A 19515-nucleotide genomic window follows, 5' to 3' on the forward strand; every position below is an offset into this window, starting at 1 on the left:
TCTAAAACAACGTTTGCTGTGGAGGGAGTTTAACTAAGAGTTAGTGCCTTAAGGATAAGCTCACTGTTATGACGCTGTTTTGAACACTTGAGAAGTACCGTAGAGAAATTCTCTCCAGTGTCATCCAAATCCCTTGAAACAGCAGATTCTTTTTAAAAAATTGATTATAAATAGAAGACTGATATAATATAACATTGTGAGTCTTGTGTATGTCTTGTCTTGGTTTGCAAATATATAGTCTGCTTTGAGAACCTGTTGGCACAAGATGCTGTTCTCTCCCAATTTAGAGCTGCTGAATTGCATTTAAGTTTCTTACTGCTGCTTTTCCTTGTGAATGCTGTACTCTATCAGTGGTTAGAGGGGAATACCACAGGAATATCACTGATTAGAGGGGAATATTGCAGATGATACCAAGCTGAGTGGTACAGTTGATATGCTTGAAGGAAGGGATGCCATCCAGGGGGACCTTGACAAGCTTGAGGAGTAGGCCCATGTGAACCTCATGAAAGTCAACAAGGCCAAGTGCAAGATCCTGCACCTGGATTTGGGCAATTTCCAATATCAATAGAGACTGGGGGATGAATGGATAGAGAGCAGCCTCACAGGGAAGGACTTGGGGATACTGGTGCATGAGAAATTGGATATGAGCTGGCAATGTGCACTTGCAGCCCAGAAAGCCAGTTGGATCCTGGGTTGCATCAAAAGAAGCGTGGCCAGCAGGTCGAAGGAAGTGATTCTTCCCTTATACTCCACGTTTATGAGACCCCACCTGGAGTACTGCATCCAGTTCTAGGGTCCCCAGTACAAGACAGGCATGGACCTGTTAGAGTGGGTCCAGAGGAGGGCCACAAAAATGGTCAGAGGGCTGGAACACCTCTCCTATGAAGAAAGGCTGAGAGAGTCGGGGTTGTTCAGCCTGGAGAAGAGAAGGCTCTGTGGAGACCTTATTGCAGCCTTTCAACATATAAACTGGGCTTACGAGAAAGATGGAGAAAGACTTTTTACCAGAGCGTGTAGTAACAGCACAAGGGACAATGCTTTTAAACTGAAAGGGAGTAGATTTAGATTGGACATAAGGAAAAATTTTTTACTATGAGGGTAGTGAGACACTGGAACAAGTTTTCTAGAGAAGTAGTGGATACCTCATCATGGGAAGTGTTCAAAGTCAGGTTGGACAGGGCTTGGGACTAGATGATCTTTAAAGGTCCCTTCCAGCTGAAACCATTTTGTGACTGTGTGATTCTGTGATTTTATGATTGTCCATGTAATACAACAGCACAGCTGTCCATAAAATGTTTTCATTTAGTTATGCATGTATGTAAGGATTGCTTTGCTAACACAGCAGCTATTTGATACATTCAAATTCCTTACTTCCTTCCCCTTTGACTATATCACAGTATAATTTGCATTTTTTCAGTAGAATACATTTTGCATTTTAATGATGTTTCTAAACCTGTTTTTACTGAAGATTATGTAATGGTATAAATCCAAGAGACAGAAAGTACAATGTGACTAAATGCAGCCTAGAATATTATAAGGGCCTTAAAATTAAGCCGACAAGGATGATAAATTGCAATAAAGAAAATAATGAAAAAAATGCACACATCCATTATCTTTTATAATCAAAAGTATGCAATTCTGGATACCAAAGACAGAATTCTTGATGTAGTAAGTTTAGTAGGAGTGATTGTTCCCAATGAACAAGTTCTATAAAAAATGCTAAGACGTTTTTCAGTTAGCAGGCAAGTATTCTAAAGTGGCCAAATCAAAAGTCAACTTCTCTAGTTTAAACTGAGGTCAATAGGTGTCATCCCTGGTAGAATCAAGATCTTTGCAAGTCTTTGTTGCCTCCTTTCAAACTCTTGCCAAAACCATTGCTGATTAAGGGAAGTCCATAGAAGTGCAACACAGCACTATTGCCCCCTGTCCCCACCCCATGTTAGTGACCACTGCAGAAAATATGTATTAATCTCTTACTCATCATCACATTAAGGAATTTTTTCTTTGCTAAACTGAGTATGCTTCTTATTTTTACTTTCTCCCTTCATGTTTTTTTTTAATGCACTGATTTTAATTACCTTTCCCTCACAGGCTGCTTAAAAAACCTCAAAGTGCTCAATGTGAGTTTCAATAATTTGAAGTCAGTCCCTCCAGAACTGGGTGATTGTGAGAATCTGGAAAAACTGGATTTGTCTGGAAATATGGAAATAACAGAGCTCCCATTTGAAGTAAGATAACAAACTATGTTTCTTCCATCTTTTTTATTTGGCTTATAAGGTATTTTATCACAGTCTTAAAATCTATTCTTAACAGATTAAATCACATTCCTTGCAGTTTTTATTAATAATGTTTTAGTAGTAATATCACTGAAAACACCTTAGCAGCAGTTAAATGGGACCAAGCTTCTTTGTTTTGGTTTTCAAGTGACTAAATTTTGCTGGTATTTATTCTGATATATGAAGAAGGACGTGATCCCAAAGGGGATTTGGCCAGTGGTGATAAGGAGAAGGCTGCAAATAGCTATTTTCTGTGAAAGTGAAGTGCATCTTGACAGTGAAATTCACATATTAACCTTCATTTGTTCCCAGTGTCTGTTTTCCTTTAAAAAGAGTATGGAGAGTTCTATAAACAACACTGCATGTTGCTGTGAGCATAAATATCTGTCTGAAAGGGATATTACGTGGGAGGCATGGTATGAATATATAATAAAGACTGAGAAAAGGACTCCCAGGCATGCACAAACATTGTTTCTTGTGTTGGATGCATAACTGTTCCCTGCCACAGCTGCTCTGAGACTTATTGTTCATGGAGAAATGAAACCATTGGCTGGTACCTAACCACAGTTTCAGATGTCATCTGTATTTCTCAGGTTCTTAATATCCTGATTCCTGCAGGATGAGTGGGGGGACCTTTAGGGAGAAGTGTCTTTTTTTTTTTTTTTTCTTTTTAATTCCTTTACTGATTCCTACTTTTGCTCTAAACATCTGTTACTGGCAATTTACAGGCAATGTTGGAGTGGATTAAACTTATCTGAGATCTGGTTTGGCCATGCTTATGTTCTGTTCTGAGGAAATGCAAACAGTGATTAACTTTCTCCTCTGACTTTTCACTGTGAGGTAGTTTATCTGAAAAGAATTGTTAAAAAATGGTGTGAAGGAAACAGGAACAAAGGGTGAACATCAGCCTCACATCATAAGTGGACACTGCATAGAAATGCTAGCAACAGCACAAACAGTGCAGGTCTCCTTTCTCCTTCCTCTCCTACTCCTTCAGATAGCAAAGGTAGGGGACAAACCAGATAAAAATTAACTGGTAAAAAAGAACCATACTGGAATCAGAAAAATCATATATCCTGAACAGGCAAAGGAATTAAATATAAGCATCTAGGAAAAGTGAGTATATTCAAACCTGTGGACTAGAATGGTGAATTTAGCCCCAATCATTGGTGTGTTAAAATCAATGAGTACTTTCCCAGTTGCTTCTAAAGGCTTTGCAGTGCAAAGGCTTACCCGTGTCTATGCCTTATGGGTAGCCTTGACATGTAAACCCAACTGTGCATGTAAGTCTTTCCCGAGCTGAGTCCTAAGAGACCAGTGTTTCTCTTGGAAAGCTCAAAAATGTTCCCTTCTGGCAGTCTCCTATTCAAAGAGATTGAAAGCCACTAAAACTGAGTGCAGGCTACTGGGTAATGGTTCACTTACAATCTATGGAAAAAATTTGGAGCTGTGCAAATCACTTTATATAACAGCAAAAACTGGAAGCAACATCATGTCAGCATGGTCTAAAAGGTCAAGAAGAAAAATATTGGCGTTGTCTATTGTGTTTCTTTGTTTCTCTGGAGGCCAGTACTTAATTTATACTTGCAGTGACCTGGGAGGTAGGTGACACAAACTCTTCTGATTTAGTTTATAAAATTAGTTTCCCAGAATCAACATTTCAAGGGCAGCTTTGGAAGCCGAACATACAATTAAAGGAACACTTTTGTCAAATGATTTAAAATGCTGCAAAGTGTTGGCCTTTGGTGTACTCAGTATGGCTGATGTTATTCAGAGCAATTGCATCAGTATCCTTGCTAATGTAATAGGTGTCTGATGTTTGATTCTCAGATGGGCAAAAGGTGGTAGTCACTGGCAGGTAAATATTTAATGAATTAAAGTATTAAATTAGTCTGAACACTCTAAAAAGGCAAGCAAAAAGACACTGTGAAGTGTTGTGGTGGGCTAACCTTAGCTAATAGCCAAATGCTCACCTAGCTGCTCACTCCCTCCCCCTCCTCAGCATGATGTTGAGAGAAAATGGATAAGAAAGCTCATGGGTTGAGGTAAAAGACAGGGAGATTGTTTACCATTTACTATTGTGGGCAAAACAGACTGTATTTGGGGAAGATTAATTTGATATTTGCCAATATATATTTGGGTAGTGAGAAACAAAAACATTCAGACAACATCTTTCCTCCCCCCTCTCCCAAGGTCAGCTTCACTCCTTCAATCCAGATCCCTCTCCCAGCCCTGAGCAGTGCAGGGAGGCAGTGGGAGTTATAGCCAGTACACAGTGGTTTCTAGCTGCTTCTCCTTCCTCCTCACACTTTTCCTCTGCTCCAGCATGCGGTCTCCATGAGCTGCACTTTCTTCAGGAATATCCATCTGCAGCAGCGTGGGTCTTCCACAAGCTGTGGTGTGGAGATCTTCTTCACCATGGAGCACCTCTTCCTCCTCTTGCTTGGACCTTGGTGTTCCAACTGCTCTTTCTCAGTCTTTTTATTCTCTCCCCTTTTCTCTGGAGTTTTTCCCCTTTCTTAAATAAGTTTTTAGAGTGGCTCCACATATTTGGCTGAGGGGCTCGGCTGTGTCCTGTGGTGAGTCCATTAAAGCTGGCTGGAACTGTCTGTGTCCAGCGTGGGGAAACCCCTGGTCTCTTCCCACAGATGCCACCCTGCAGCCCCCACGCTGCCAGCACCTTGCCATGGACACCCAATACAAGTATCTATGACCCAAGTTAGACAGATTAGATCAATTATTACCTAATACAATTGTTGCTAACATCTATTAATCCAGTGAAATGCTCATGAGGGTTGGTCATCATTCCCTCCTGTGGTGTGAGTACTGGGAACTGGAGAGTGTAAATGAACAAGTACGTGCAAGTTCTGTTTTGGTAGGTGAATGGGTTCCCTTTACAACATTAAGAAAAAAGAGAAAACTTGGTAACTGATACACAAAATAAGGTAGAGAGTGGCTAAAAATGTTTCCTGTTTATGATCTTTTAGGAAGTTCACATTTTATTTGACTTTCAAATCCTTAAAAGTTTCTTCTGGGAAGGTTAAAGAAATGCATGAGAACAGGAACAGTATTCTTCAGTGTAAAACTTACCTGAAAGAAATAAAGGCAAACTTCAGCCCAGCAGGAATGATCACAGTCTAATTTTACCTTGGTTTTGTACATAGAATAATGGCCAGAGAGACACTGACAACATATACGAAAATGGATTCAAAGAGATTGATAACATGCCTGTAATTCAGTCAAGAATTTTTGACAGACCCATAAAGGTTTATGCGACCATCAGAACTCTGAGTCTGAATTACATCTTCAGTAATCAGTCTCCCTCTTCCCTTTCTATCAATTTTCTTTATGACAGGTGCAAAAAATAGAGAAGTCTTGAAGCTTTTAGTTTATTTGGTTATTTAGTTGTTTGCTTTCTTAGGAAAACAGTTCAGTTTTTTTTTTTTTTTTTAATAGACACAAAATATTACATGATGAGGTAATTTAGGCGGAGAAATCTCAATGAAATGGACCATATAACACGTGACTGTAGTTGCTACCCAGAAGTGGTAGAGGGTGAACGTAGGTTATTACACAAAACTGTAGTGTCACCAAATAACCATTTTGAATTAAAGTTCCTAATTTGTGAAGACAGCTGCCATATATGTGTATACATTTTTGCTGGCATACCTGTTGTTTCTGTACCTGAATTTGTCAGTCAGCCACATAAGAAATTCACAGACTGTTATGATGTCTGTTAAGTCTGTTAATTTATTTTGTAAACAGGGAAACTTCAGGAAAGACAAGATGCTAAGCACCTTTATCTTGTACTACTTTTCAGGTAAATGACAGTTGTTGAGGAGGTTTCCAGCATGTATACTGACTATACTTCTTGCCTTTTTAATCTACGAATTTCGTTTTCCAATGCAGCTGTTTTAAGCTGAGGTATGCTATGATTGACATGCTCTAGCACAACTGAAATCTTGTGGATCTTCATTCTCTGTTAATAGGTTCAATATCTGGTAGTCATACATCCACCTTTTTCAGTATGTGGGGTAAACCCCTCCCCTCCAAATCATAGCATTCTCCTTGGCCTAATGCAACTTGTTTCATAGAGTGGCTGTATCAGCCTACTAGGAACATGTATGTCCAGTACCTGGACTTTTGTCAGTATTTTGATTTTGGTGTGCTTTGGAGCCATGCCTTGAGTGACATGCCTTGTGCCATAGCATCAGGAGGCAAGCACACTGCCCACTTGTCTGTTCAGTTCTCGTAGAAAGCTCTTTCCCTGTTTTCAAAGTCCACTTCCAGCACTCTGTAAGTCATCTCACTGAATCTGAAAATGAGGTAATCTGATGCTCCATTAAAAAAAAATTGAGGGTGTGTGCTCTCATCTTTTACTTTCTCAAGCCTCCGGATTTCATACCATTCCATACTATGCCTAAGGAAGAGCAAACTGATTCAATGTCTACTTTTCAATTTATTTTTCTCTTTTCTACTATTGGATGTCTAACATTTTTAAATTTTAAAAAGTTCCATTTAACTTCAATATTAAATTAGTATTAGTTGCAAAGTGAGTCCTTTGGCAGAAAACGTTTATGGATCTGCAGTTGAATTCAAATCTGTTTTGACCACATTTATAAGTTAAGAATGCTCTTCTCTGCACATGAGATATAGATATATAAAAATATAAATTGAAATCAAATGTTAGAAAAGGCCACCTACATAGCATGACATTTATGCAGCCCGTTTGTAACAGATACTTCCAGACCTTGGTAACCAGGCTCAGCAGGGGAAGGTGCACTATGAAGTTTAGGGCACAATCTTCTCTGAGATGACACATAGCTGATAAGACTCCTCTGTGGAGGTGAATTTGTTCCTCTAGCTAAGCTGCTGAGGAGAGGCATGGCCTGTATGTTATCCAGTCCCTCTCCTAGCATAGTGGGATGATACTGGGTACCATACTCTGTAGCTGCAGGGAGAAGAGGAAGGATGGATGGATTTATTTCTAAATTTCTTGTACCTTTTATGTGTGAATTTAAGAATTAGCATGATGTTAGTATTTGTATTTTAACTGTTGGATAGAGTTCCTATTGCTATTTTCGTACATGTTATGCAACTATTTTTTTTTCTAGGAATAAAAAAACAGTATTATAAATAAAGTGTTTTCTGATATAGGTTTATAGAAAAACTGCTCTGACCTTGTTGTGAGGTGCGCTTCCTTCAGAAAGTATTGCTTTCTACAGTCATTTACTGAATTACCCAATTAATGTTTCCTGTGCATGGCAGAATACCTGCTTTGTGCTGATATTTCAGAGAAACAGCTTTGCTGTGTTGAAGGACCATTTCTTCTTCCATACTACAAAATCCTACTAATAGTCCTACAACAGCCAAGAGTATCTATAGATGTGACCTGAGGGAACTTTAATGAGAAGAGAGGGAAGATGAAGAAATTCTCATTTCCTCCATCTGTACCATCTGGTGTGGCACATGCTATCAGTCACAGCACAGGCAAGTCACTCCACACTACAAGCAGCAAGACAAAAATGCTTACAGATAGATGTTCTGATATTGAAAATAAATTAAAAAGGGGCTTTGCAAAATTATTCTGCTTTGAACAGTGTTCAATACCACATCTGAGCAGTCCCAGCAAGTGATCTGAAAAGTTTTCTGTATCCTTTGTGAGGTCTGGGTAGTGCAAAGTGAAGGAATGAGACAGAGATTGTTACAGCATATGAATACTTTGTCAAAGAAAGAGCATATGTATGTACGCCTGCATTTCCATGTCAATTCTGTATAAACTGATCTTTGAAGTTCAGAGAAATGGCAAAGTTATGCTTTCTGGCTGTTTTAGCACACGGTGTTTTCAACAGATCAAATAAAATCATGTTCTGTATTTCTGATGCATAGAAGGTTTCAGTTAAGTCTTGATATAAGCAAGTAGAGACTTGGGGAACTTTCAAAATCATAGAATCATAGAATAATTTGGGTTGGAAGAGACCTTTAAAGGTCATCTGGTCCAACTGTCCTGCAACGAGCAGGGACATCTTCAACTACATAAGGTTGCTCAGAGGGCCGTCCAACCTGACCTTGAATGTTTCCAGGGATGGGGCATCTACTACCTCTCTGGGCAACCTGTGCCAGTGTTTCACCACGCTCACCGTAAAAAATGTCTTCCTTATATCTGGTCTGAATCTACCCTCTTTTAGTTTAAAACAATTACCCCTTGTCCTATTGCAACAGGACCTACTAAGGACCTACTAAGTCTGTCCTCATCTTTCTTATAAGCCCCCTTTAAGTATCGAAAAGCTGCAATAAGGTCTCCCCAGAGCCTTCTCTTCTCCAGGCTGAACAACCCCAACTCTCTCAGCCTTTCTTCATAGGAGAGGTGTTCCATCCCTTTGATGATTTTTGTGGCCCTCCTCTGGACCCGCTTGAATGTCCATGTCTTTCCTGTGCTGAGGGCTCCAGAAATGGATGCAGTATTCCAGGTAGGGTCTCACCAGAGCAGAGTAGAGGGGCAGAATCACCTCCCTCCACCTGCTGTCCACACTTCTTTTGGTGCAGCCCAGGATATGGTTGGCTTTCTGGGCTGTGAGTGCACATTGCCAGCTCATGTCCAGTTTTTCATCCACCAGTACCCTCAAACATTTCTCCGCAGGGCTGCTCTCAATCCCTTCAAACCCCAGCCTGTATTGACACCAGGGATTGCCCCGATCCAGGTGCAGGACCTTGCAGTTGGCCCTGTTGAACCTCATGAGGTTCACATGGGCCCACTTCTCCAGCTTGTCCAGGTCCCTCTGGATGGCATCCCATCCCTCAGGCATGTCAACCATATCACTCAGCTTGGTGTCATCTGCAAATTTGCTGAGGGTGCACTCGATCCCACTGTCTATATGTCATTGATAAAGATATTTAAAAGTTCTGGTCCCAACATGGTCCCCTGAGGGACACCACTCATCACTGATGTCCATCTGGACATTGAGCCCTTGACCGCTACCATGTGATCATCCAGCCAATTCCTTATCCACCGAACAGTCCATCCATCAAATCCATATCTCTCCAGTTTAGAGAGAAGGATATTGTGGGGGATCATGTCAAAGGCCTTACAGAAATCCAGATGGATGACATCCGTAGCTCTTGCCTTGTCTACTGATGTAGTCACTCCGTCATAGAAGGCCATGAGGTTGGTCAGGCAACATTTGCCCTTGGTGAAGCCATGCTGGCTGTCTTGAATCACCTCCCTGTCCTGCATGTGCCATAGCATAGCTTCTAGGAGGATCTGTTCCATGATCTTCCCAGGCACAGAGGTGAGGCTGACAGGTCAGTAGTTTCCAGGGTCCTCCTGTCTACCCTTTTTAAAAATGGTTCCAATGTTTCCTGTTTTCCACTCACCGAGGACTTCACCTGACTGCCATGACTTTTCAAATATCATGGAGACTGGCTTGGCAGCTACATCAGCCAGTTCCCTCAAGACTCTGGGATGCGTCTCGTGAGGTCTCACAGATTTATGTACATTCATGTTCCTCAGGTAGTCACAAACCTGACCTTCTTTTACAGTGGGAGGGGCTTTGCTCCCCCAGTCCCTGCCTTGAGGTCCATCCACTCGAGAGGTGTGGGAAGAGAGGTTGCCAGTGAAGCCTGAGGCAAAAAGATTGTTGAGTACCTCAGCCTTCTCCTCGTCCATAGTTATCAATTTGCCAGTCGTGTTCATCGGGGGGATATACTTTCTTTGACTTTCCTTTTCTGGCTGACATACCTATAGAAACATTTCTTATTATTCTTTGCATACCTTGCCAAGTTCAGCCTTGGCCTTCCTGACCCCATCCCTACACAACTGGGCAGTGTCCCTATATTCTTCCCAGGATACCTCTCCCTGCTTCCACTGCCTGTGCATTTCCTTCTTGCCCTTTAGTTTGACCAGCAGGTCTCAACTCATCCATACCAGTCTCTTGCCTTCCTTCCCTAATTTCTTACACCTGGGGATTAAGAGCTCTTGTGCTCTATGGAAAGCGTCCTTAAAGATCTGCCAGCTCTGTTCTGCTCCCTTGTCCTTGAGGGCAGTTTCCCAGGGTGTCCTATTGTCTAACTCCTTGAAGAGCTGGAATTTTGCTTTCCTAAGATTCAGGTTCCTGACTTTACTCTTTGGCTGACCCATATCCCTCAGAACTGTGAACTCCACCAGTGCATGATCACTGCAGCCCAGGCTGTTTCCAATCTTGATGTCACCAATTAGCTCACTTGCATTGGTGACCAACAGGTCCAGTAATGCATCCCCTCTGGTAAGTCTGTCTAGAGTTACAGGAGTTATAACTGGTGCCATTTCTCTGCTTTATTTACTTGAAAAATATGATTATAATTAGTTGTCTTTTGCATCTTTCAACAATGCTGACATGTATGACCCTAAAAAAAAAAGCTGGTGTGATTAGATTCATTAAGCACTAACATTAGTCTCCTAAGGTTTTCAAACACAGCAGTATCCGTAACAGACATAAATAACTTTTTATACATCAATACAATTTTGAAAGATATTTTAAAACTGAGGTTTAACAGCTGGAAAGTTTTCAGTCTCTTTTGGTCTGGTTCTGTTTCTCTGACCAGTCCTATTCAGCAAAGGAAAACTTTTAGAAGGAAAAACACCAGCTGTATGCAAGTGTGGGGAAACTTCAAATAAGTCCCCACTGGACATTCCATGTAAGTTCTTGTCTTTGTGATCCGTGACTCACACCTCCCAAAGCCATACCCTGGTTATGCAAGTAGGACACCAGCAGTCTCAAAACAAATGTAAAAATGACAGGTGGTTTTACCAGCACATTATTCTTCAAAGCTGTAAACTTCCAAAACCATTTCTTTCCCTTGCCATTTTTTTAATGGGTGTGACAATTATACAATGAAAAACACAATCAGGGGGATGTATAGGACTTTAATTTCCCAGGGGTTTCACTATCCAGTCAGGCACCGGAGGAACTCGCCCTTAACTCCTTCCTCTCTCATTCAATGGGATTATAAAGGACCTGTAAAATCTTCACATTTGTAGAATTTTTAGAAAGTTACAAAGGAGTCATGTATTGGATTTGTTAAAAACTGAATTTTATTTGTGTGGGTTTTTTAGGACCACAAAGCATAGAGTGGTGTAATAAAGGGCTTAACTTGGTACTGGGAAGCCAACAGCATTAAGCCAACCTTTGGTGATATTCTTCATGTTAAATCACTGGCAAAAGTCCAGTTGACTTTAATTGGACCAGCATTTCTGTGCATACGTGTGGCAGCCTCAGAAATGTTTTTCCAATTGCTTGGCTTGGGTGCATTTCTGTTAGACAGGATTTCATCTTGCACTTCTTTGCTCAGTGCCTGTATTATCTTCAAAATTGCTTAATGCTCATGACGAGTTGCTTTCCGATACAGTTGGCCAAAGTGCTGTCAATCTATGCAAAGCGACAGCTGCTTTATGGAACTGGTATAAGATGTAACATCAAACATTAGCAGGAGGGGTGTGAAACCCAAAAGAGCAGGTGCAAAGGTGTTAGGTGTCAGAGGAGATCCATGGAGGCCTTACTGCCGCAGGAGCACTCATAAATGTTTTTAAAGACAAGGGGCTAAAGAAGGGCATGGGTCTATGTTAGGAAACAAGATTATGCAGTTAGGCACAGAAAGTGTGTCGGTTGATCCTGTTCCTGACACTGTGCTTCCAAAGTCTACTAATTAATATAGCATCACTTCAAAACCACTCCACTATCAGAGCAAGTCAGCAGCTAATAATAACAGCCCACTTCATTGGAGAACCAACCCATGCCTACCTCTATTCTGTGGTGCCAGTGACCTTTCCTTTACCTTTCACATTAGTTCAATAAAAGCAACATCACCTTTCATGGTCTGAAATTTTTTTATAGTAGGGAATGACAGAGAAGTAGTTTTACAGCGTAAGGGAAGACTTAACAATGAGCAAAGGGGCATAATGTGAACACTACAACATGGCTATGTTGTTACAAAAAGCATGAATCTAATTGTAAAATGATTCAGTGGTAGGAAAGAGTATTTAGTACTGTTCCAGCTCTGCTTTCTCTGAAAACAGTTCAAAATCTCAATGAGTCCAATAGCAAAATAGGCTTTCAAAATCCTGATTATGTATCCTCCATTCATCAGTGAGATGATCTGAGGCAGATTTTATATAACTACTGAATAGAAGCAGAGAGGAGAACAAATACATAGCACTATCACATTTGCATATTTTAACTTAAAGAAAAATGTCTCTGGTGTCCATATACATGGATTGGTGAGAGTCAGAAGGGAGTTGTAGGGAGAGAAAAGCATGTTATCTGTTATTCCATAAAGTGCAGCTAATGAGATGTATTATTTATTCTGTAAGAAGAATAAAGTTGGAGAGTCTAACTGAAGCTAATGCATTTAATTTATTACTGAATACATTCCTATGAGTTGTTAACTAATTATAGGTAGTTACATGATTGATCAACTCTTTACAGCTGTAAACAACACTTGGTTAGGCTGACTGTGATTTTTATTCATCATCACTGATCAGTGGGAAAGGGATAAAGACAAGAGCCAGCCCTATCAGTTGAAAGCAAATATCATCCTATTTTTTTGTCTCATATAGAGCTCAGTCAGGTAAGATCTCTGCTCTACTAGTGCTGGGCAAAAGAGTGTAGAATTATACCCAATGTGAAATGGAAGTCATGCTGAAGATGCAAGGGAATTCAATGGAGGACATGGCCCAGTGGTTCCTGCTTTTCTTATTGAAAAGATTCCAGCCCACAAACCTGGGCCTCTGTCATGCTTCTGAACTGCAGTGCAAAGCATGATGAGTTTCAGGTTAAGAAATTAATGGCTGGAAAACTCAGAACAAATGTAAAAAAAGAGGCGTTCCTTCACCTGCTGTTTAGACTATCCATCTAATTCACTATTGTGGCTTGTCATAGAGCTGGTTACTACTGATGGAGTTTAGAAGGAAGTGGGTAATTTCAAGAACAATGAAAACACAAGTTACAAAGGTTATGGTAAGGTTAAAGTAACTTTATGCTTTATGGTGTAAACACAGATTTGCAGGAATAAGTTTTCCCAGACCTCCCTTATCTTTTACTTTGCAAAATTGATCCTGGTAATTTTTTTCTTCCTATCTATTTTTTAATTGACGTGTTTTATTTGCTTCCCCATCACCTGCTTTACTCTAGCCACATCAGCCAATTGCTTTCTGGACTAATCTGAGGTGATACTGTTAATCCCAGTCTGCCAAATTCCTTGACCCAAAATTTGAGACTCCACATATCGGTTTACGTGGGCAGTGTGGATGCTGGGTATTTGTGGCCAATACTTGCTTGTATGTATAGTTTGTGTGAAGAATGTGTATGACTATTTGATAGAACTTCCTCTGACTGTGTCTGGTTATATGATACATGATTATATGGCTGTATGATTGGGGAGAGTATGCACCACTAGACTGCTGCTGAGGGCTATGACTCCTAGCTTCAATTCTGTCAGGTGGCGTACGCTGGCTGCCGAGCTGTCTTGAGGCTGCTGTTTTGTCTCATCTTGAAATACAGAGCCGGTCAGTTAAAAGTTGTGTCAGACCTGTGTGATCATGGTGGCAGAGGGGCTGCAATGAATTAGAAGATACACGTTAGGATCACAAGTGAGCATCACCATTTCATTATTTGCTGTTCTTCTTTTCTGCCTTTGTTGCTAGTGTTTGGGGTGCGTTTTTTTTTGTTGTTTTTGGTTGGTGTTTTTACTTTTTCAGTTAGGGAGATGTTAAGAAGAGGCCAGGCTACCCCAAACTGCTTTTAATATAGTTGAAATATTTTTCATTCTCAGAAGCTGGCTCCAAGTCTTCAGGTTACTAATACAAAATACTCTTTGAAATGCTGGTTAGAGGCAATAAAAAGGTTGACTAGACTCAATGATGCTTCAGAATTGTAGAATACTGGAGTACATTTTTTTTAAAAAAGGGAAGAAATGAGGAGATTATAAAAAATATAGAGCATCTTAAATCTCCACTAATTTCATTACCATAATCAAAGAAAGTCTTGATAGGTGCCTGGGATTTTTCATAATACATACTTGGAGTGGTCCTTAGTATCTCAAGACTAGAAATAGGGAAACCTGTGTTATACTTCCTCTGACCTATTTTTTGGCCTTGGTAAGTGACTTCTTGCCACTGTGTTTCCATTCGCTTTCTCCTATTTACTTGTCATGGCTATTAATGATATTGAAACTGCACAGCAGAGATCTCTCCACATGTGTTTTTACATCATAGTATCACAGAGCTTTATTTGCAATTCTACGTGCTCTGGTAATAATGATGCTAGTCTTATAATACACTGCTGAGTTGCAGATCTGCTTTCCAAAGAAGTCAACTTTCAGCAGTTTTCACCTTTGAAATCTCAATAAGCAAGCTGAATATAGAGTGTTCAGTATTATTCTGTAGAACATCAGTGAGGTGTTTGTGCCATATTCTGAGGTTGAAAAAATCTGAACTGTGCTTGTTTGAACTGTGACATAGAAATAGAGGTTTTCATTATTTGTGTAAATGTCAGCTTCCTCTGAATTCTGCAAAGTTCTTAAACTGAAAAACATGCTGCAAATCCTATAGCCTAATTGTATTTTAATTTTATTGGGAAATGCAATGCTTTTTGGTTATGTTGCTCTTGCACTGTGAAAGAAGAAGGCACCATGAATTTACCATTTCTTGCTCAACTGTTCCAATCTTTACAGTCTTTCCTAATCTTGATTTAGGTCTTTCAGAACTACTGCAAAACAAAAAATCAGCAAAAATAGTAAAGTCTTTCCATTCTGTTAATGACTGTTGCTCATCTCTGAATCCCATCTGTTGTATTTTTCTTTGAGAAAAACTGACAAGAAGTACGGTGTTTTGTATGTAGGTGTACAACGGTTTTATTTAGTGGCAAGTAATTTTGGGGTTAATTATTGTATATCACATTACATATCTATCCAACTATTTATTTGCTTTTTTGACCACTAGTGCATATCGAACACAAGACTTTCACTGAGTTATATACAGGTACCTTTTTCATCTTTCCATCTTTTCCCAGGTTTCAGTCAATTTAAGAAATGTGTGTAGTTCACTGTTCTTGTATTAGCTTGTATTTCTCCATATTAGATTTTATTTGCAGTTGAGAAAATCTTGACAGTTTTAGATGCATGCTGTTAATAATAAATGTTACTCCTTCTAAGTATATGTTCAATAGTCATAGTTTCCTTTGTTATATTCATGTTTTTATATGCTCAAAACATTACATAGGTATTTATAAAATGTCATGTTCACAGAAAATATTATCTGGCATTGCACATGATATACACAAATATGCAGAAGTTTTTTGTTGTTTACTATTAAAAAATTACTGGGGGAATATATATCTCCAGCACCGATATGTAGCTAAGCAAAGATAAGTTGCTTGGACACAATCTGAAGGGGACTGGGTAGTAAAACACTTGTTTGGAAGCTGCTTATTTTGATCTAGGACATAGAAGAAAAAGTGTAAAATGTATCTGAGCTTATACTGTTTCAGTACCATGAAACCTGATTCTACACAATTTATCTTCTGAATAACTATGCTGGGACAGGCCAGATGACTGATTTTATTAGACATCTTTTCCTTGCTGTTTAAGAGACACAGGATAAAATGTAGCAATCCAAGGAGCATTATGGTCCAAGCCTTCAGTTCTATTTGTGCCTACCTCTTCCTGAGGTACTCTGAGTTGATGGAAGAGCTCCTGACATAACTTAGACCAAGAAGCTTGCCTGAAATATAGGAACCTCTTGGCTACACTGGGGACCTGGCCAGATATTTTCTGCGCAGGCATTTTTTGTTTTGTTTTGGTTTTTTAAAAGACAATTTCAACAAGTCCTTCATTAGTTTATAAAGAAAAAAAAAGAAATAAAAGGACATTTAAAGAATTTCCAGTAAAAAATTATGAGGTTTGCAGGCTTGCTATGTTCTCATCCATGAGGCAGTACCAAAAATCATATGGCTGGGTGGTATTACTGGAGGGCTGCAATGTGTCCAGTGCCTGCGCCAGGTTTCTGTAAATTCCATGTCAAGGGAATTCTTCCTGTAAAATGAGTCTTGAAAGCCCAGATTCATTACAAGCTTTCATAATTAAGTATATTAATAAGTATTCAGTTATATTTTTATTAGCAGACACTTAATAATAATAATAATAATTTAATACCTTAAATTACTTGGACACACCCAGGTTACTTGGACACAGCTTGGATGGAATAGTGCCAAATAGCAATGAAGCACTAAAAACCTCAAGAAGTCATAGCCTCATGCTCTTAATTGCACCAACAAGTTCTTAGAAAGTAGCCAAACGTCTATTTGTGCAAAAAACCCCTGCCCACTGTGCATACAACTTATGTGCCATACCTCAGTTTTCTTGTCCAGGTCGGGAAAAGATCTCTCCCATATCTGAGTCTTTTTACTAATATTAGCTATATTTCCAATTTTTACGTGTTTGTGTCAGAGCAAGACATAAAGCCTCCTAGAAATATTGTCATAATATAGAGAGAAAATAAACCTTTGGGAAGAGGTGAACTCAAAATTTTTCCTGTTAGGTTTGTCACTACCTCAAAGAAAGTATATAAAAAATCCCTGCATGTATCCAACAGCACTATGAAAAAAGAAAGAAGAGAAGGGAGAGAAAATTTGCTAGCCTGGCAAGCCACAAAATCCTGGCAAGCCACAAAGCTGTGAACTGTTGTGTTCAGTTGTTGACATTGTTCTCAATTCTAGGTTTGTGTACTACCAGTGTCATGCACATGTAGACTGGCATTCAAAGAAAACTAATTTTGATGATAGACATTTTGCAACAGTTTGCTCAACTAGATAAGGTCTAATTCCAGACCAGATATGTCACAGGGTGCAAAACAGACTTGTCTCCATTGTGACTTTCCTGAATTTGGGGATTTTGTCTATGAAATTTCTGTTTCAAGAACAGATGAATCCAGTTCCAAGTTGCAGGGTTCTCGTGATTGGTAGCCAATTAGTGGTATTTGTCAAACTGCTCTGGTGCCCAGCACCACAGCAGGCAAGAATCTTGTGCATTTTAGTGAAGTTACTCTGTGCCAAGGCAAAAAGAAGTTCTACTATTTCTGTTTGTAAAGCAAAAAAACCATGGGCATGCTTATTCCTGGTATCATAGGAGGCAGCTCACAGATCACAAACCTTCTGACCTCTGCTGCTGAAGTCAGAATATCTTTTTCCCCTTAATATTCTGTCTTCCACTTACATTTATAAGCAAGCTGATTTCTGGCTGACATTCCATGAAAGTCTTGTTTCCAAGTTTATCAGGCTATATCTCTTCAATCTGGTGTTGAAAGCTGTTGTCATTGCCCAGCTCCAATATATATAAGGTGAAATGATTTCATCATCAGTCATCAAAATGGTGCTACCATAATAGGTTAGAGCCATAGGGCCACATTCTTAGTTTCACTCAAATGTTTTTCTCACATCATTTTTCTTATTATTTATTTTACTTCTGTCAATATTATGCGGTTACCTGCTTCTCTTCTACTGACATTTTCTCTTCAAATAACCTTGATATTTTTTCCTTTCAAGTGAGTGTTTACTATTTTATCAATGTAAAACACAACCATCAGCCAGTGTGTTATAATTCTTTATTTTTGCTGTCATCTTTGCTTATAATACCTTTTTTGAGTTGCTACAGAATAAAATTTCCTTTTCTTTTGGGTGTTTTCCCCTTGCCCCACTTTGGCAAATAGTGATTTACTCTGGGTTTCAGAATGAGGTCAAACAAACATACTCAGTTTTTAAAATCAGAAGAGTAACTTCACAGGCTACAGTGTATTGTCATGGCAGAACAGAATCGTTGTATAGGTTTAAATCATAATTAAGATGGCACCATTTGAATAGTAACTCTTCACTTGCTGTTGCTTCTTGGAGCAGAAATGAAAAAAGTTTTTTGCTTTGTCTCTATTCTGTTGTGAAAGTGAGTAATTTTGGTCATCTATTGGTGAAGGAACAGAATGTATCTTAAAAGAGTCTTTTCATATATTCAAAGGACACTTCCTATCCAAACATTCTGGAGAGGTCAGTTAATGTCCGTATGTTACTGACATTGCTGCTTTACCTCTTCTAATGGTTTTAATTGAAACATTTGAAGACTATGCACCCAAAATGAGCTACTGGATCCATTTAAGTTGATGAGAAACCTCTAACTGACTTTTGATGGAGCCTAGTTTTCCCTTCTAACATGTGTCCTTAATTTACAAGTTTTGGAGGTTTGAAGATGAAATGACTTTATGATGGCAAAGTGCAATAATATACGCAGACTGCATGTAGCTGAAGCAGTAATACTATGAAAATTTAATGTAACTAATCAACATAAATTTATTTTTTGAGACAGCAGACTTGTTTTGGCTTCAGCCCAGAAAATCATTAGTCAGGTACTTAATTTCATGCACGTGACTCATCTATTGGCTTGGAACAACTCCTATACTTAAATTTAAGCATGATCCACATTCTTAGGGATTTTAACTGTATGAAGATAGTCCTGCTCTTATTGCTATTTGATTCTTCAGTCACCTGTGAATGATCAATACCTGACATTTTTGTGAATATTGCATATGCAGCCAGCTTCCTCATTCTTTGCAGACCTGATGGAAGGTTTGTGTATACAAAAAACTGCTCTAAGAAAAAGCAAAGTCTCTTTCTATGAACTTTTTACACTTAGATCATTATAGCTACAATTACTCTATTAGACTTTAAACATTAGGTGTTTGAATGATCATAGACTCATAGAATGGTTTAGGTTGGAAAAGACCTTTAAGATCATCAAGTCCAACCTAGCACTGCTCCAAAAATGAAAGGGGAATAATGTTAAACTTCCAAGTAAACAGTTTGGCATCAGAATAACAGCATCTGTTTGTGAATTAACTCTGAAAAAGATTTAGGATTTTAGCATTGCAAAATCAGAATAATGCTATTTGGGTGGTGACTTGCTTCCACATACATTTCTTGGATTTAGCTTATCATGTCACCACCAAATGAACTGCTGTTTGAAGTCATGCATTTTTACACTTCAGAGGGTTTTGTCACAAAGTATGTGAAGAAGTACCCTGTTACTAAGGGGAGGAGTTGACTGTTAAATGCCTTTGCCTCCTCAAGTTTAAGAGTCCAGTTTGGAAGTCTGATGGTGGACTAAGCTGTAAATATACAAGTATGTCTTCATGAAAGATATATTCTGCCTCTAAAGATGCTTGTAC

The 19515-nt window shown here is 39.2% G+C and overlaps 1 protein-coding gene across 1 annotated transcript in view; it reads left to right on the forward strand.

The window, feature by feature from the left end:
• Positions 1–19515, forward strand: part of LRRC2 (leucine rich repeat containing 2) — a 68257-nt gene that overhangs the window by 38376 nt on the left and 10366 nt on the right. Inside the window, exon 5 of the mRNA XM_072859476.1 lies at positions 2092–2228. Coding sequence (XP_072715577.1) covers positions 2092–2228 — 137 coding nt within the window. The remainder of the gene's footprint in view (positions 1–2091; positions 2229–19515) is intronic.

This window comes from Ciconia boyciana, chromosome 4 (assembly GCF_034638445.1).
Source record: "Ciconia boyciana chromosome 4, ASM3463844v1, whole genome shotgun sequence".
NCBI lineage: Eukaryota > Metazoa > Chordata > Aves > Ciconiiformes > Ciconiidae > Ciconia > Ciconia boyciana.